An 18,750-nucleotide genomic window follows, 5' to 3' on the forward strand; every position below is an offset into this window, starting at 1 on the left:
GATGGGAATTGTAGTTCCTGAACAACTGGAGGGCCATAGTTTGGAGACTCCTGCTTTAGACCACTGGAGTATGGAGGAGAAGATGCTGCTGGGACCAGTCTAATAGTGTGTAGGGGCAAAGGATTGGGTAAGTAAATCTACTTTTCCATGCCTCCTTGACTTAAGCCTTGTACACACGATCGGATTTTCGGCAGGGAATTGTGTGATGACAGACTGTTCGCCTAAAATCCAACCGTTAGTACGCTCCATCAGACAATTGTTGGCCAACTTTCTGCCAACAAATGTTGGATGGCAGGCTAGTAAATTTTTGGCGGACACGGTTGTCAGATTTTCCTATCGTATGTACACAAGTCCGTCACACAAAAGTCCAAAGTACAAACATGCATGCTCTGAATCAATGCTCACCAAACACGACATTAGCAGAAGGTGCCCAAAGGGTGGCGCTCAAGAGCTGAAATTCCACGTCACTACGTTCGTGTTTGTGGCATGACAATTGTGTACCGTTTGTATGCAAGACAAGTTCCTGGCACACGCCCTTCGGACAAAGGTCTGATGCTTTGTCTGCGGAAAATCCGATCGTGTGTGCGAGGCTTTAAACGAGCCGTCAACCCCTGCAGTGTGGGCGCAGCCCTATTGCAAAAGAACATTTTCAGGTTTCCTGATGTTCAGCTTTAAGGCAGAGGCTAAAAATCAACTTGTGAAAGTTATGTTTGCTCTTATAAAGCATGTTTATCTTTACTCTCTAGCATTTTCAGGCTATGTGAGAATGTATTTTTCAGCCCAGGAAACAGATAACAGTGAATTAAGTAATGGAGAAAACTCTCCAGACATTCATCAATGATATTATCTTATAGGCGCTACAAGGGTATGAGGCATCCATAACAGGAGTTGCTTTCCGAACTTGTATACGGTGTCATTAAGAGGCCATAATCTATAGCTACCTATGCTGAATGGGGCACTAAGAGCAACTCATTTAAAGCAATTAATCAAACCACAGCTTTGCCGAGGTCTAAATGGAGGCTGCGCTAATGGATTCATTAGTGTAAAGCTACTGTAAATTCATCAAGGGAGCAGATACATATAATCTGATGGTCAGTACAATGTCTGTAGCTTGGACGTGGCTGAAGCAGTTCATAATCATTCTATGGCAATCAGCGGCTGCCTTTTTGCACATTTAGCCCCTGGGGACAAGCTGCTTTGTATAATGTTCATAAATATCTCTGCAATCTGCCAAGATGTTTCTCCTTGAAAAAGAAGCAATTTTCTTTACCAGATTCAGCAGTTAGATGCTTGTCAGCATTGCCGTGTTTTTATTTTTTTTTTTTATTTATTCACCAATAATTCCAATGAGCTCAAGTTAGGCAAGGGCACACATGCATTATATGAATTAAAAGCAAATACATTTGGTAAAAAACAATAACATTTAGTAATTACAGCACACAATTCCCAAAGCCTTTTCCAGCTGCAGCCTTTTTGACCTGATTTAATCATAATGAGTGTAATCCCTCTGTATTTCCAGTTAGATGGTTTGGATGTGAAGTAATCAATTGCATTTGTATAATAGATCTATGTAACAATTATTATTATCAATTAACCCTCTGCACAATGCCATATGGTTAAACATATAACATGAGTCTTTATTATAGATGATGGGGACAATTCATAAAGGGTATGGGCGGGGCCTACTCACCCTGTAGATGGGGAACACCCCATTAATGTGCTCACTAGTGCCCAGGACCAGGCGGGGCCACTATACTGCGAAGATCAGTATTAAGGCACACCCATGTTTAGAAGTGAACCATAACCTTGCACAGTTACGCAATAAACTTGAGCCTTATTTTCCGAATGCAGCATTTTGAGGGAGACACCACAGAGCCTGCTACCTGGGCCTGGGCACCAAATTATTTGGTGTGGGGTTGTTTTTCAGGGGTTGGGCTTGGCCCCTTAGTTCCAGTGAAGGGAACACTTAAGGCGTCAGAATACTAAGACATTTTGAACATTTCCATGCTCCTAACATTGTGAGAAAAGTTTGGGGGATGGCCCCTTCCTGTTCCAACATGATTACGCACCAGTACACAAAGCAAGATATAAAGACATGGATGAGCGAGTTTGGGATGGAGGAACATGACTGGCCTGCACAGAGTCCTGACCTCAACCCGATAGAACACCTTTGGGATGATTAGAGTGGAGACTGCTAGCCAGGCCTTCTTGTCCAATATCAGTGCCTGACCTCACAAATGCATTTCTGAAAGAATGGTCAAACATTCCCATAGACACACTGCTAAACCTGGTGGACAGCCTTCCCAGAAGAGTTGAATCTGTTATAGATGCAAAGGGTGGGCCAACTCAATATTGAACCCTACGGACCAAGACTGGGATGCCATTAAAGTTCATGTGTGTAAAAGCAGGTGTCCCAATACTTTTGACAATATAGTATAGATCCATGGGGTCTCCATGCCGTGGGTTCATCCCAAATGTTCTGGGGGCACCAACCACTAGGGAGGGAGTCAGAGCACCATGCACCTCATTTCCAGAAGACCCATCACCCATGCAGGGTATTACTCTCCCGCTGACTGGCTGCTATAGCATTCCCTTCAATCCTGGTTATCCATAGCAACCGCATTTTAGACATGACTTCCCGCTAACTCCTCTGCATGGTTAACCCTTCCTTGATGGCCCTCTAGTTTCCTCTTCATTCCCAGGTGTATGTTACAGGCCCTGTTGTTTTGATACGCCATATACTTTTCATGCACCCCTTTAGATGGACCAGACATTAAACAGTTAAAGCGGAGTTTTTTTTTTTACAGGCATCCCCTCCCACTGCATTAATAATACCCCTAAACTATATGTGTATATGCTAGTGGTAGTAATCCTATTTTTTTTTTTTTAACTTACGATTTATCTGATCCTCTTCTGGCCATTGCCATGATTAGTGTGGGCATATGAAGCCCACTCGCAACCTCTTCCTAGATAACATATTGAGAGGTAAGCAGCATGCACCTCTCGATCTCGCGCATGCGCGATGCTCCTGTGGCCGTAGCACCGATTGTTTATCAAGTTGCCATAACAACGGTCTTGTTCCGTTGTTATGGAAACCTAGATAGGTGGATAGATCCGCCTTAAATCGCTTAATTTCCTGTAGGGAAATAACGAGATTTTTTTGACACACTCCTGCCCACTGACTCCTGGGAAATGATGACTCACATTTCCCAGGAGCACAGGCTAGGGAGGAAGTTATGCGGAGCGCCATGGAGCCGGAAGTGGCAGATTAGGAGCCACCACCTAGCAACAGGGCACTTTGTGTAAGTAAAGAATTTTTTTTCACTCCAAATGTTTTTCATTATTGATCAAGGACTGGGAAAATGTAAAAAAAAATTCAGGGTGGAACTCCGCTTTAATAAAACTTTACTAAACATCTAGTAATGCAGTTCAATGGCACAACATGCACAGGACAAGTTCAACCCTATCTATGCAGGCTGCCCAGGTTCAAACCTTTTACAAGGTAACAAGTAATTTTAGCTCAAGTCCAATAGTGGTAGGTTGCTGGTTCCAGGGAGAATCCCAGCAGGGCGACTCAGAAGGGGGGCCACATGCTCCAGCAGGACTACATGGTGCAGCAGTCCTTCTTCTGTAATCTCATGTGGAAGAAGAGCCCTTGCTCTAAGCCCTCCCTTGTATATAAATATCCACTCTAGGGGACGGACCCAAGAACACCTGGGAAAGATCTGAGACAGTTAACTTCTTCCCGTTCCTGGCTACCTGAACTGTCTGCATAGTTACACAGTGTAATTTATTACAGCAGCAGCAATACATTCAAGGTTATCCTGTAAGCACCCACTTACAAGGGTGCTGTAGACACCCATTATAATTCTGTTGAGGTGTAGCACCGAAAGTGTTGGTGCTTGCCCAATATTCATGTATGCTTATGGATGTATTGTCTTTTAGGAGACATCTCCTTAGCATATGATGTGTTTGTGTATATAAGGACCCTCTTTTTGGCCTTCTTCTATCTCTATGAGTAAGCTCTGTCAGGTGAAATGTGTTGGGGGCACGTGGGTGGGGGCGTTCTTTTGATTTGTGTGCCTGACATCACCTGTATTCCCGTTTCCATTTAGCTTTAGGCCAGGAACTCTCCCAGCTGACAACGGAATGGGGACAGGGATACACCACTGTGCAGGAAGCCAGTTTCCTAATCTGAGAACATGGTTGTAATTCTTTAGGAATTTGTTGCTGCCATAGCAACATATTCTTAAAGCGGTGGTAGTAAGAACTATCTGAATTTGCTAGACGCGTGTTGGTAATCTTACTGACACTGGCACACATGCTTGCCCGAATTAGGCACAGGTAGTTCTTAAGGGCACTATCACTAGAAATATGTCATTAGGGCTGTTTTCAATCTCCCTGAATATGTGTACACTACTACAGTCTTTAAGAGAAATTTGTTAGAAAGTCTGCCAATGCAGACTTGTTTTTGAATGTGCAAGTTCCAAGGTTGTTATCTTTTTTTTTGATTATTAAGTGTGTCACTAAGCTATTAAAAAATAAAAACCTATCAGGTGTGCTACACATGCTTATTCTAGGTCAGTAACTTACCAGAGTGGAGGAAGGATCAACCTAACATCCAGAAGAGCAACAGACACACTGCTAGACAGCAGTATTGCCAGTCAGGGGAGAGGGTAATGTTAGATATACTAGCAGATTTAGATGGACTTGACTAACCAATTGAAACTTGACTCCAGCTAGCACTTTATAAGCAAGTACAGCAAACTTTTTTTTTTTCCTTTTGGAATAATGCAGCCACCAGATCTAAGAAATGGTAAGCTGCAATGTATTACATTTTGATTCTGGGTTTAATACTTCTTCAAGTTATAAAAGGTAGCAACCTTAGTCCCCATGCACACAGGGCATTTTTACAGCTGCTTTTAGCAGCGACAGACATTTTTTTTTCAGCTTAAAAACACCTCTCCGTTATATTCTATTGCCTCTTACACACATAGGATTTTAGGAACTGTAAGTGGCATAGGGTTTTTCAAGCTGCAAAAAAACCCCCCAGGACCAGTGCGTTTTGAAGACCAGCGCTACAGCTGTAAAAACGTCTGAGACTGAGACTGGTATGGATCTTGAAAGGGAACCCCATGCCAAAATAGAAAAAAAAGGAGTGGGGTCCCCCTTAAATCTATACCAGACCCTTATCCGTGCATGCAGCCCGGAAGGTCAGGAAAGGGGGGGGCATTGAGGGTGTGTGGCCTGGAATGGTCCGGGGGTGCGCCCACTCGTCCTCCCCCTTTCCTGATGTGCCGGTCTGCATGCTTGGATAAGGGTCTGGTATGGATTTTGGGGGGCCCCATGCTTTCTTTTTTCATTTTGGCATGGGATTCTCTTTCAAGAGCCATACCAGACTCAAAGCGCCTGGTAGGGATCTTGGAGGGGACCACACGCTTTTTTTTTTTTAAATTTTGGTGTGGGGTTTCCCCTTCAAGATCCTCAGATCACAAGTGGCACCACAAGTAGGTTCATCATGATCCGACTTGGATTCGACTTCTATTCATATCAATGGGCTGGAAGTTGGATCAGTTAGGACAGCTCTCAAAGGGAACCATTGATTTTGAATAGGGGCAGAGAAACGGCTAAATGTGCATTAATGCCAATGCAAAAAGCTACTAAAAGTCGTTTTTACAGGCGCTTTTTCCTGGTGTTGGTAGTGGTTTTGCAGCTTATTTTTTCTAACGCCCTGTGTGCATGGGGACTTAAACTCTCTTGGCTCTCTTGGCTATAGAAATTGCAGTTCAGGGATCCTGCAGTAGCCAGTTTTCTGGCCATGCTATCTCTGCTAAAGGGAAAAGCCTTAACTCAGATCCATTCTTCAACAGAGAGTGGTTGATAAAATGGTTAGGCATATAAATACATCTCTGGCCACAGTGGAATCACAAGCAGTGATTTTTAATACCATTGTAAGTATTTCAGGGCAACATTTTTGACTTTAAAGGAACAGGGTGTTCAGGTTATTTTGAATTTCCATCCAAAACCTTATTCCAGCCCCTTGACCACTTGCCAACTGCGCTATAGTTGAAAGACTGCTACAGCATGTTCATCCAGTTCTGGGAGGCTGTCTATTGACGTCCTCCCAGAACCCCACCCCCTTGCTCGCCCTCGAGGTGAGCATCGGGTACACACTTTGATCGATGTGTCCTTTGGACACAGCTGATCACAGATCGACGTAAGGGGCCAAGCACAGCAGCTGTTTACCATGTGATCAGCTGTGTCCAATCACAGTTCATCACATGTAAACAAATGCCGGTTATCTGCATTTCCCTTCCTCAGCACTGTGTGAGGAAAGGAAATCCGATAACCAGCTATCCTGTTACAGGGGACATTTATATTGATAATCAGGGCACTGATCATCATTGCCTTGATTATCAGTGCAGCACCATCAGTGTCCATCAGTGCAGCATATCAGTGCCCATCAATATAGCATATCAGTGCCCATCAGTGCCTCCTATCAGTGCCCATCAGTGAAGAAGAAAAATTACTTTGCAAAATGTTTTAACAGAAATGAAGAAAACGTTTTTTTTGCAAAATTTTCCATCGTTTGTTTAGTAAAAAATAAAAAGAAAGCCCTATCTGTCTCAAAAAATTATAAAAATGTGATTTGGGTACAGTGTTGCATGATCTTCCAATTGTCATTCAAAGTGCGACAGCACCGAAAGCTGAAAGTTGACCTGGGCAGGAAGGGGGTGAAAGTGCCCTGCATTGAAATGGTTAAAGCAGTCCAAGCAAAGGAGGGAACAGCAGCAAAATAGATTAGTTCAAGTGAGTTTATAGGGCAATGTTTCTTTATTAGTTGATGGTGTGATGGACAAACTAGGTCTAGTTCGTGCCATAAAAATAAAATAAAGGTTTATTCATATATGGACTGGTAGTGAGAAATTTAAAGACAGCAAAACTTAAATTGCGGTCTGATATTTCCTAACAGGAACTTCAAAGATGTGACTATTAGCAGTACAGACCATACACCTGGTCAGGATGTTACCCTAAGTCAGGGGTCAGCAACCTTTTTCCCCAAGTGAGAAGGGGTCCCTGTCCCCAAGTGAGAAGGGGTCCCTGTCCCCAGGGGTGATGGGATCCCTAATAGGGTCCCCCCCATTGCAGTGTCTCCTGTCCCCTTCACATAAATCCATAGTGTTCCCCCCCCTCCCCCTATAGAAATTTTCCTGTGCCCCCCAAAGCAATGTCCTCTGTCCCCTGCACCCCCACTGTAGTGTCCTCTGCCCCCATAGTGTCCTCTGTCCCCTGCACCCCACCCCACTGTAGTGTCCTCTGCCCCTCTAGTGTCCTCTGTCCCCTACACCCCACCCCACCCCACCCCACTGTAGTGTGTTCTGCCCCCAAAGTGTCCTCTGTTCTCTGCCCCCATGGTGCCCTCTGCCCCCATAGTGCCCTCTGCCCCCTGCCCCCATAGTGTCCTCTGCCCCCATAGTATCTTCTGTCCTCTTCCCTCATAGTGCCATCTGCCCTCATAGTGCCCTCTGCCCCCATACTGTCCTCTGCCCCCATAGTGTCCTCTGTCCTCTCCCTTCATAGTGCCCTCTACCCTCATAGTGCCCTCTGACCCATAGTGCTCAGCATTCTCTGCCCCCATAGTGGCCTCCATAGTGCCCTCTGCCCCCATAATGGCCTCCATAGTGTCCTCTGCTCCCATAGTGGCCCCCATAGTGCCCTCTGCCCCCCATAGTGCCCACTGCCCCCATAGTGCCCTCTGCACCCATAGTGCCCTCTGCCCCCATAAGTCTGTTTTGTAAGAAGATAATCATTGCTTTTCCTTGCAAAAGGGTATATTACCAAAAGATCTGTAAATCATAATCCATTGAAAATGTTGTTTGTATTAGTTCACACAACAGAATTGTTCAAATAGCATCACAACTGCACATTAAGACTGTTACAGATATTTTGATGCTATCATTTAATAAACCCAAAAAATTGTAACAACAACCAATGTTTACTGTTGTTTGCAGACTTAAACTATATTACCATAACATTTGTGTGATTAGTGTATGCTGTCAATTTGAAGGGGTGTTGACTAGGCCAACATACAAAAAATGTTTTCCTTTTATTATCATCGAAAGAGCGTGCAGCAATCCTAACCTAATGTTTTATCTATCCCAATTTTTAACATGCAGGACACTGAACTTCTGAACACAGCTATCCTGACAGGAAGAACAGTGTCTATCCCTGTGAAGGTGATGGCCATTCAGGAGGAAGGCTCTGTGATTGATGTGTCTGACTCCACTGAGTGCAGGTCAGCAGATGAAGATGTCATCAAGGTGAGATCTCTGATCAAAGCCTTTAATCTAAGGTCAAGAATATCATAGCCTGGCTTTACTTTCCTCACAACTGTCAAGCATATAAATTCTGTTATACACTGTTTTTGCTTTATATATTGGTATGGTTGACTGGTATAGAATTCCACCTTGCATTCCTCTTGTGGCTACAGGTTAAGGTTCTGAAAGTCCAACTGAGCACCTGGTGCCCATGGGACATAGTTGAGGTGACCACCACCAACTCTTGACCAGGTTTACACTTGTATTCAGGATTCTGTTCACCTGCACCAGAGTAGCATATTAGGACACAGAACCTGTTAGTGGTGTGAATCAAAGAAAAATCTAACTCCTGTGATGGTGGAGGTGAGTAGTAATGTCTAGACCTTCGCTTAGCAACGTCCTAGCAATGTCCTGGGAGCATTCCAGTCAGGCTTTGAGAGGTATGTAAAAGGCCTACATCAATAGCAAGGGCATTATTCAACTTTAGTCAAAGCTGCACAGTTTGTTTTTATCTACAAACACCCCTTACCTGCACAGGCAGTTTTTTTGAAAAGATGAGCTAACCCTTTATACTAATTTGTTCCAAGTCAGTGACATGATATGATATTGAAGCCAGAGGGTAAGACCAGCAACTGATATTTTTAGAAGAAGGTCAGCAATGGCAGCCAGTATATTTCAGGAAATGTTTACCTTGAAGCAGACCTTGTTCCTAAATTGCAATTTACACTTATGTAAAGGGATTCTAACGGCTATCTTTAAAAAATAAAAAAAAAAAGTCATACTCACCTGCTCTCGGGTCCTCTGCCAACACTCTTGGCCGCTGCCTCCTGCCGAGTGCCCCCAGAGCAAGCAGCTTGCAATGGGAGGCACCCAAGCAGGCTAGTTCCTGAGCGGCCGATCTGTGTGTTCATTCACAAACACAGAGCCGTGGCTCGTCCCCATCCCCTCTCTCTCCTCATTGGCACACTGGCTGTGATTGACAATGGCTCCTACTGCTGTCTCAGCCAATGAGGACAGAGAGTCCCTGGAGAGCCGAGTCTCTCATATACATTGCTGCATCGAGATGGGCTCAGGTGAGTATTGGGTGGGCTGGGGTGGCTGCTGCACAGAGGAGGTTTTTGTTACCTTTATGCATAGAATGCATGAAGGTAAAACCCGTTGAGCCTTTAGGACCACTTTAATGAGGGTACCTCCCCATCTTAATTTGCCAAGAAATTTCTGTGGGGGGGATTTGTTAATGTACTTACCTCACCCCTAATTCTGCTCTCAGCACCTAGACATGGGGGGGGGGGGGGGGCATCACCATCCTTTCAGCAAGTTCTGGGGGACTGTTGAGTAGCTAAAATCTCACATGAAGGCACTACTTCACTGTGCTGAAGCATTATTTAATGGCATTTTGAGTACTTGGCATTCCCTGGTATTTTGTCTGAAGGATGAGGACCCCACCCTCTGCAAGTCAGGACTTCCCCCTGGAAGTCAAGAGAAATATATTAAATATATTAAAGGTATATTAACTAAAGTTTTTTTTAAATTTACCTGTGTTTTTTGACAATTTAGATAGGGAGGGAAACCTCACTTAATAAACAGACCTTGCATAAAGGGCCGTACAGTAAAGTCACATCACTGTATTCACCTGCAGCCTCTGTTTATATCATTATTCCTTTAGTGGGAGTCTTCTAAGACATCACCTAGCTAATTCCCTCCCTAGAATACATTTATAAAATAGAGTTGGGTGAAGGGTTCAGGTCGAAAAAGTTCGTCCCAAACATCGCCTGTTTGGTGAACACCCGAATTTGCAGGGCGTTTGGCAGGCCTGGTATGGACTGGGGGGGACCCCAATGCCAGTTTTTTCTTCCTTTTATTTTAAATAACTGGGTGCTGGCAATTGCAACTGTGAGTTAGTTTAAATGTGATTTGTTTTTTTTTCTTTAGAAATGTCATTTTTGCTGCAGGAGGTTCTATACATGGTACATATGTGCCAATTTACAAGCAGGGAAAGGGGACCCCCAGGCACTATATGTAAAGACATTTTTCATTTTTATTGTTTCACTTTAAGCATCATTAAAATCACTGCTCCTTTAAAAAACAATTGTTTTAAAAAAATAAAATTACATTGGTGTTGCAGTACCAGGTCCCCCATACCCTTTTTTATAGCCAATTACTTGCATATAAGCCTTCAAAATGGTGACGTTTGATTTCTCATGTTCAGCTCCCATAGACTTCAATGGAGTTTGCGGTTGGGGCAGAACTTTTCCCCTGTCCGGGAGTTCTGCTGTGAACCGAACAGGGGGGTGTTCGGCCCATCTCTATTGAAGAACTTACAATTTTCTGTATTTTTATAGCATCAACATATTACACAACACTTAGATGTACATCTAAGTGTTCACATTAAGAAGGGTTATATGTACATATAACCCTTCACATTAATCCCTGGGCTGAGTGGAGCTCAAAATCAAATAATCGCACCACATTCGTTAGAGAGGCGGGCAATTAACCTTTCAATATGTTAGTGGAAGAAATCCACAAAAACATGGTTCGAACATACAATCTGTGAATGTCCGATGCAAGTTGTGTGGTGTATTCTGATACCTGTGCTTCAGTACTTTCTAATAGGGATGAGCCCGATGTTCGAGTTGAACGTAAGTTCGACTCAAACATCGGGTGTTCGCCTGTTAACCGAATAGCGAACAATTTGGGGTGTTCGCGGCAAATTCGAAAGCCATGGAACACCCTTTAAAAGTCTATGGGAGAAATCAAAAGTTCTAATTTTAAAGGCTTATATGCTTGGTATTGTCATAAAAAGTGTTTGGGAACTTGGGTCCTGCCCCAGGGGACATGTATCAATGCAAAAAAAAAGTTTTAAAAACGGCCGTTTTTTCGGGAGCAGTGCTCTGGATTGAGACAAGTACACAATATAGAGGGATATGCTTTGTTCATATTTTATGTCTGAGGTTTACAACCACTTTAATTCTAACACGATCCTGCAAGCTTGTCAGATAGTAGTTTGTATACTGTCACAGGAAAATATCTTTTGTTGGTTGGATTGTCAGTGAACATCTAACTGACATTTATCTGATGTTAAAAAATAGTGTGTGAGTGGCAGTATACGGCAGCAATCTGAATGACGTTAATTAAACTTAAAGCAAAAAAATAGGGTAAGGAGTTTGAGCATTTATAATCATTTAAATTTAACCTATCAAGTCAAGTTGTTACCATTTTAATGTGAGGAAGTAATAGCCCTAATTTGTACATTGATAGGGCTTTTCATCCAGACTGCATCCAAGCATTGTGTAAGATAGCCGCAGGCTTTTCTATTCTGTGTCCTTACAAATTCTTGGTGGCTTTTTAAAGTTCCGCTACAGTGAACCTGTTTGAGTGATCTGCTTTTATATATTGTTAGACTAATACTCTGTCCTCCCACACGCCTTTCTGGATAATCCTCCTCAAACCTAAAAGAATGCATCCACAACTGAGGGCAATTAAAGGAGATTTTCTGTGCGCATTAAAATATTTCTGCCCAGAAACCTTCAGAGCCTCTGCACAAATTGGCTTTCCCTTCATTTCAGAGTTCTGTTTTGTGACATTGTCGTGTGTAGAAAAGAATGGAAAAAAAATACAAACACTCTTTCTTCGGATTTTAGATGCCATCTCTCAAAGATTGTGGCTGCAGATTGCTTTGTCTTGGAAATCCGGTACAATAGAATAAAAATGCTTCTAACTTTTTAAGACAGGTACTGTGGTTCTGCAACAAGGTTAAATAAAAACTCAATCTTCATAAAAAAATGTATATATACCGGTAATTGCTACAAAAGCTATTTGGTAATGTGACATTAATACAAAATTACATTTAAGGCCCCTTTCACACGATCGGACCGTTCAGGTCAGCCTGTCAGTTTTGACGGCGGACCTGAACGGGCACTCCATGTTATCCTATGGAGCGACAGAACTCAGCGGAGACATCCGACCCCGTCCGATCCGCTAAAAGCAGACGGATGGCCCTACGTCCAGGTCCGTCGCTGGCGGATCGGATCGGGTGAGATCTGATGAAAGCGGACATGCTGTCCGTTTTCATCCGATCCCTCCATAGGCGGCAGCGGCACCTGACAAGCCCCTCCCCGCTCAGTGAGCAGAGAGGGACCTGTCATCCCCGGCTCAGCGGAGATCAACGGACTGATCTACCGCTGAGCCGGCAGACAGAGGCGGACTCCGTGGAAGCGGAGTCTGCCTCGTGTGAAAGGGGCCTAAATCTTAGTGTGTATCCTGCTATGATTTTTATTGCTTATAAACTGCTCAAGTTTCACTTCTTGGCAAGCATAGTAACTGTTTGACTGCTGAGAAGCATAGGCTCATTTATGACCAACTAATAAACCAATACCTTGCCCCCCAAAAAGACACGGAAGCTGATTAAGTTGGAAATAGGGCAAGGCCACAGCTTTATTGAACTTTTCAAAAGTACAACTTTCCAAATGTACTAAACAATGCCAGTCACAGTATACCATGAGCACCCATAAAACATAAACTCACATAGTCTAAGAGACCTGTTCTTACCATCAGTGCCAGACAGGCATTAGACTGACCCCAGAATAGCCCATAAAGCAACATCAATTGCTGGCAAGGTCAAAACCGCCAATAAAGCTGTGACAAAACATCACAACGGGCGGGAGGGTGGGCAACTCTTCTGACAGCTGAATCTCCTCAGAGCAGTTGGATGTGCCTCACCATAGCCTTTTCCTAGAGTTCAGGCTCCACCGAGTCACCTCAGGTCTTGTAGCCAATCCTAAGGGAGCTACTTAACTTCTCTTTTAGGATCACACCCACAGTGATTCCATGCTTCCAGCAGTCAAGGCTCCCTTTGCCTGAGGCTGGTTTCACACCTATGCAAATTGGATGTGGGCTTCCCCGCACCCAATTCGCATAGCAGGAGAATATGACCGGCTCTCTATGGAGCCGGTTCACATGTGTCCTAGGCTGCTACGGAGCAAACTGCAAAGAAACGCTGCGCGTCTTTGTCTCCGTTTCAGGGCCGAATTCAGGCAAAGATTCTGCCCTGATTCGTCCCTGAAATGGAGAACAGGGACGGACAGCGTTGCTGTGCGATCCACAGCCGGTTTAGGTGTGAACCGAGCCTAAAGGCGGTTCAAGGGGCCTACTTTTTGTGAGCGTTCTTTAAATTGTTCAATTGCCATTTCCCTGAAGTCACTGAAGTCTGGACAAAGGCTGGATTAAAATGTTCAGTCATCTCCAAAATGTTCTTAGGTTCACTATGGCCATACATGTGCAAGGGTTATGGGTGGCAGTGCTCTTATTACCATTTTAATACCGGACAAATGATTATAACAGACAGACACACCCACTCAGGGAGTTTGATTATGTTACTGAAGTGGTCTGTCTGGGTATCCACAGAAAAAGATGTTTGTTAAGTAGTAAAATCTTTTTTGCATACATATGTTGGGCCAGCATTGCTTGATGTAAGTATACATACAGTCAGGTCCATAAATATTGGGACATCGACACAATTCTAATATTTTTGGCTCTATACACTGCCACCATGGATTTGAAATGAAACGAACAAGATGTGCTTTAACTGCAGACTTTCAGTTTTAATTTGAGGGTATTTACATCCAAATCAGGTCAACGGTGTAAGAATTACAACAGTTTGTATATGTGCCTCCCACTTTTTAAGGGACCAAAAGTAATGGGACAGATTAGCAATCATCCATCAAACTTTCACTTTTTTAATACTTGGTTGCAAATCCTTTGCAGTCAATTACAGCCTGAAGTCTGGAACGCATAGACATCACCAGATGCTGGGTTTCATCCCTGGTGATGCTCTGCCAGGCCTCTACTGCAACTGTCTTCAGTTCCTGCTTGTTCTTGGGGCATTTTCCCTTCAGTTTTGTCTTCAGCAAGTGAAATGCATGCTTAATCAGATTCAGTCAGGTGATTGACTTGGCCATTGTATAACATTCCATTTCTTTCCCTTAAAAAACTCTTTGGTTGCTTTCGCAGTATGCTTGGGTCATTGCCCATCTGCACTGTGAAGCATTGTCCAATGAGTTCTGAAGCATTTTGCTGAATATGAGCAGATAATATTGACAAAAACACATCTGAATTCATCCTGCTGCTTTTGTCAGCAGTCACATCATCAACAAATACAAGAGAACCAGTTCCATTGGTAGCCATACATGCCCACGCCATGACGCTACCACCACCATGCTTCACTGATGAGGTGGTATGCTTTGGATCATGAGCAGTTCCTTTCCTTCTCCATACTCTTCTCTTCCCATCACTCTGGTACAAGTTGATCTTGGTCTCATCTGTCCATAGGATGTTGTTCCAGAACTGTGAAGGCTTTTTTAGATGTTGTTTGGCAAACTCTAATCTGGCCTTCCTGTTTTTGAGACTCACCAATGGTTTACATCTTGTGGTGAACCCTATGTATTCCCTCTGGTGAAGTCTTCTCTTGATTGTTGACTTTGACACACATACACCTACCTCCTGGAGAGTGTTCTTGATCTGGCCGACTGTTTTGAAAGGTGTTTTCTTCACCAGGTAAAGAATTCTTCGGTCATCCACCACAGTTGTTTTCCGTGGTCTTCCGGGTCTTTTGCTGTTGCTGAGCTCACCGGTGCGTTCTTTCTTTTTAAGGATGTTCCAAACAGTTGATTTGGCCGCACCTAATGTTTTTGCTATCTCTCTGATGGGTTTGTTTTGTTTTTTCAGCCTAATGATGGCTTGCTTCACTGATAGTGACAGCTCCTTGGATCACATATTGAGAGTTGATAGCAACAGATTCCAAATGCAAATAGCACACTTGAAATGAACTCTGGACCTTTTATCTGCGCCTTGTAAATGGAATAATGAGGGAATAACACACACCTGGCCATGGAACAGCTGAGCAGCCAATTGTCCCATTACTTTTGGTCCCTTAAAAAGTGGGAGGCACATATACAAACTGTTGTAATTCCTACACCGTTCACCTGATTTGGATCTAAATACCCTCAAATTAAAGCTGAAAGTCTGCAGTTAAACAACATCTTGTTCGTGGTGTTGTATAGAGCCAAAAAGATTAGAATTGTGTTGATGTCCCAATATTTATGGACCTGACTGTACATGATATCCAGAGGGCTGCTGGGGATGTTCGAAATTACTTTAGTTGTCTGGTCTGTGCTACATACATATACATATACACATACACAGTATTTCACAAAAGTGAGTACACCCCTCACATTTTTGTGAATATTTTTTATTATATCTTTTCATATGAGAACACTGAAGAAATGACGACTTTGATACAATGTAAAGTAATGAGTGTACAGCTTGTATAACTGTGTACATTTGCTGTCCCCTTAAAATAACTCAACACACAGCCATTAATGTCTAAACCGCTAGCAACAAAAGTGAGTACATCCCCTAAGTGAAAATTTCCAAATTGGGCCCAAAGTGTCAATATTTCCTTCAATAAATTTTTATTAGAAGTTTAGAAAATACAAATGTAGCAAACATTCCAGAAACAGAGAAAAAGGGGAACATTAGGTACATGAATTTCGAGTATAAAGCATAGTAAAAAGGTCCACATGGGCCAACATACTAGGAATCCAAGGGAGACATGTCTTAGATTACATCAAGAGATATCTAATCATAATAGAGAGGTAAAGTTTAATCAATAAACCATGTACATTCTTTCAAGTTTATAGGACAGAGTGATAAGCTTGCCGAAGCAACTGGGTGCATCTGAGAAAGATGACAGTAAGCACTTGGGTCAGCGGGGCGAAGAGGGAGAGAAGAAGCACCCATAGCCACCCCAAAAGGGATCATGCTGTGGCCATGGGGCCTCTCCCCCCCCCCGGATCCCCAGACTCCAGACAAAGTCTCCAACAAGGAGTGCACCATGGACGTCAAAATTGAACGGATAACCTGAGAACTCAAGTCTGGAAATGTACATAATCATGAGTCAACTAGAAACACTGAGGAGAACTGGGCAGTGTGAGGGGAGGTACAGGTAGCTCAAGGAACAGGGACTCCGAAGAGACCTAGCTGCAGTGTGGTTACTCCCTACACCGCCAACTTACAAAATAAAAAGAAAAAGGACTCAGGATAGGGTAAAACTTAGAAGACCAGCTATGGATCATTGAGAAGAGAAGAAGGGAAAATAGGGAATCAAAGAGGGGGAGAGAAAAAGGGGGAGAAGGAAATAATCAGGAGATGAGGAGTTTCAATAGGGTCACTCAGAGCACAAGTTGATCAGGGTAATTAACGCCAGGGTATAAGGGTATGTGACAATATTTGGACCAGGGCTCCCAGGTAAGTTCGAAAAGCCGAGCTTTGTCTTGTATAATGCTGACTATCTTTTCCTGAGCCATAATCCAGGATATTTTATGCTTCACAGCTGTGAAAGGAACCTTAGTTTTTTTCCAACAGGACGCTATTGTAATTCTGGTGCCCAGTAAAATAAAGAAAATCAGTTTTTGGGAATATTTGTCAACCTTACCCACTTTAAGATTCAGCAGGGCTATCTCTGGATTTTGGGGAATCTGAAAGGTTGTTATTTTGCGAATCACAGAGAAAACTTTGTTCCATAGGCGCCTTATTCGTGGGCAAGAAAACCAGATATGATACATTGTACCTATATGATTGCAATTTCGGAAACACAGCGGGGAAGCATCCAGGAATATCTTTGCAAGAAGGGAGGGGACCCTGTACCAACGGGTGAATATCTTAAGACTGGCTTCAATCAGAGAGATATTTAAAATACCTTTGAAGGAGCGTTGAAAGCAGGAGAACCATTTGTCCTGATCCCAAGAAATATCAAGGTCCTTTTCCCAGGCTAGGGCATAGGGAGGTTTAGACATGACTGAGGCTAGGGAGGCATAAATGATGGATATCCCCCCTCTCTGATCCGTGACACCCGAACACCATGATTCATAATTCGTGACCCGAGGAGGATCTGGTTTATTTGGCCAGATGGACTGAAGGAAGTGTTGTATTTGTATATATCTGAAACGTTCAGCGGGAGGCATCATGTCAATATTTTGTGTGGCAAAATATTTTCCAGCACTGCCTTAACCCTCTTGGGCATGGAGTTCACCAGAACATCACAGGTTGTCACTGGAGTCCTCTTCCACTACTCCATGACAACATTACGGAGCTGGTGGATGTTAGAGACCTTGTGCTCTTCAACCTTCCGTTTGAGTATGCCCCACAGATGCTCAATAGGGTTTTGGTCTGGAGACATGCTTGGCAAGTCCATCACCTTTACCCTCAGCTTCTTTAGCAAGGCAGTAGTTGTCTTGGAGGTGTGTTTGGGGTCATTATCATGTTAAAATACTGCCCAGCGGCCCAGTCACCAAAAGGGAATGGATCATGCTCTGCTTTAATATGTCACAGTACATGTTGGCATTCATGGTTCCCTCAACGAACTGTAGCTACCCAGTCCCAGCAGCACTCATGCAGCTCCAGACCATGACACTCCCACCACCATGCTTGACTATAGGCAAGACAAACTTGTCTTTGTACTCACCTGGTTTCCACCACACACACACGCTTGACACCATCTGAACCAAATACGTTTATCTTGGTCTCATCAGACCACAGGAAATGGTTCCAGTCATCCATGTCCTTAGTCTGCTTGTCTTCAGCAAACTGTTTGCGGGCTTTCATGTGCATCATCTTTAGAAGAGGCTTCCTTCTGGGACGACAGCTATGCAGACCAATTTGATGCAGTGTACAACGTATGGTCTGATCACTGACAGGCTGACCCCTTACCCCTTCAACCTCTGCAGCAATGCTGGCAACACTCATACATCTATTTACCAAAGACAGCCTTTGGATATGACGCTGAGTACGTGCACGCAACTTCTTTGGTCGACCATGGCGAGGCCTGTTCTGAGTGGAACCTGTCCTGTTAAACCGCTGTATGGTCTTGGCCACTGTGCTGCAGCTCAGTTTCAGGGTCTTGGCAATCTTATTATAGCCTACGCCATCTTTATGTAGCGCAACAATTCTTTTTTTTCAGATCCTCAGAGAGTTCTTTGCCATGAGGTGCCATGTTGAACTTCCAGTGACCAGTATGAGAGAGTAAGAGCGATTACACCAAATTTAGCACACCTGCTCCCCATTCACACCTGAGACCTTGTAACACTAATGAGTCACATGACACAGGGGAGGGAAAATAGCTAATTGGGCCCAATTTGGACATTTTTACTTAGGGGTGTACTCACTTTTGTTGCCAGCGGTATAGACTTTAATGGTTGTGTGTTGAGTTATTTTGAGGGGACAGCAAATTTACACTGTTATACAAGCTGTACACTCACTACTTTACATTGTAGCAAAGTGTCATTTCTTCAGTGTTGTCACATGAAAAGATCTAATAAAATATTTTCAAAAATGTGAGGGGTGTGATTACTTTGTGAGTATATATATATATATATAT

The 18,750-nt window shown here is 43.5% G+C and overlaps 1 protein-coding gene across 1 annotated transcript in view; it reads left to right on the forward strand.

Moving 5' to 3' along the window:
• TMEM132B (transmembrane protein 132B) overlaps positions 1-18,750 on the forward strand; it is an 857,592-nt gene that overhangs the window by 681,904 nt on the left and 156,938 nt on the right. Inside the window, exon 5 of the mRNA XM_073627958.1 lies at positions 8,178-8,321. Coding sequence (XP_073484059.1) covers positions 8,178-8,321 — 144 coding nt within the window. The remainder of the gene's footprint in view (positions 1-8,177; positions 8,322-18,750) is intronic.

This window comes from Aquarana catesbeiana, linkage group LG01 (genome assembly GCF_042186555.1).
Source record: "Aquarana catesbeiana isolate 2022-GZ linkage group LG01, ASM4218655v1, whole genome shotgun sequence".
In the NCBI taxonomy this organism is placed as follows: domain Eukaryota; kingdom Metazoa; phylum Chordata; class Amphibia; order Anura; family Ranidae; genus Aquarana; species Aquarana catesbeiana.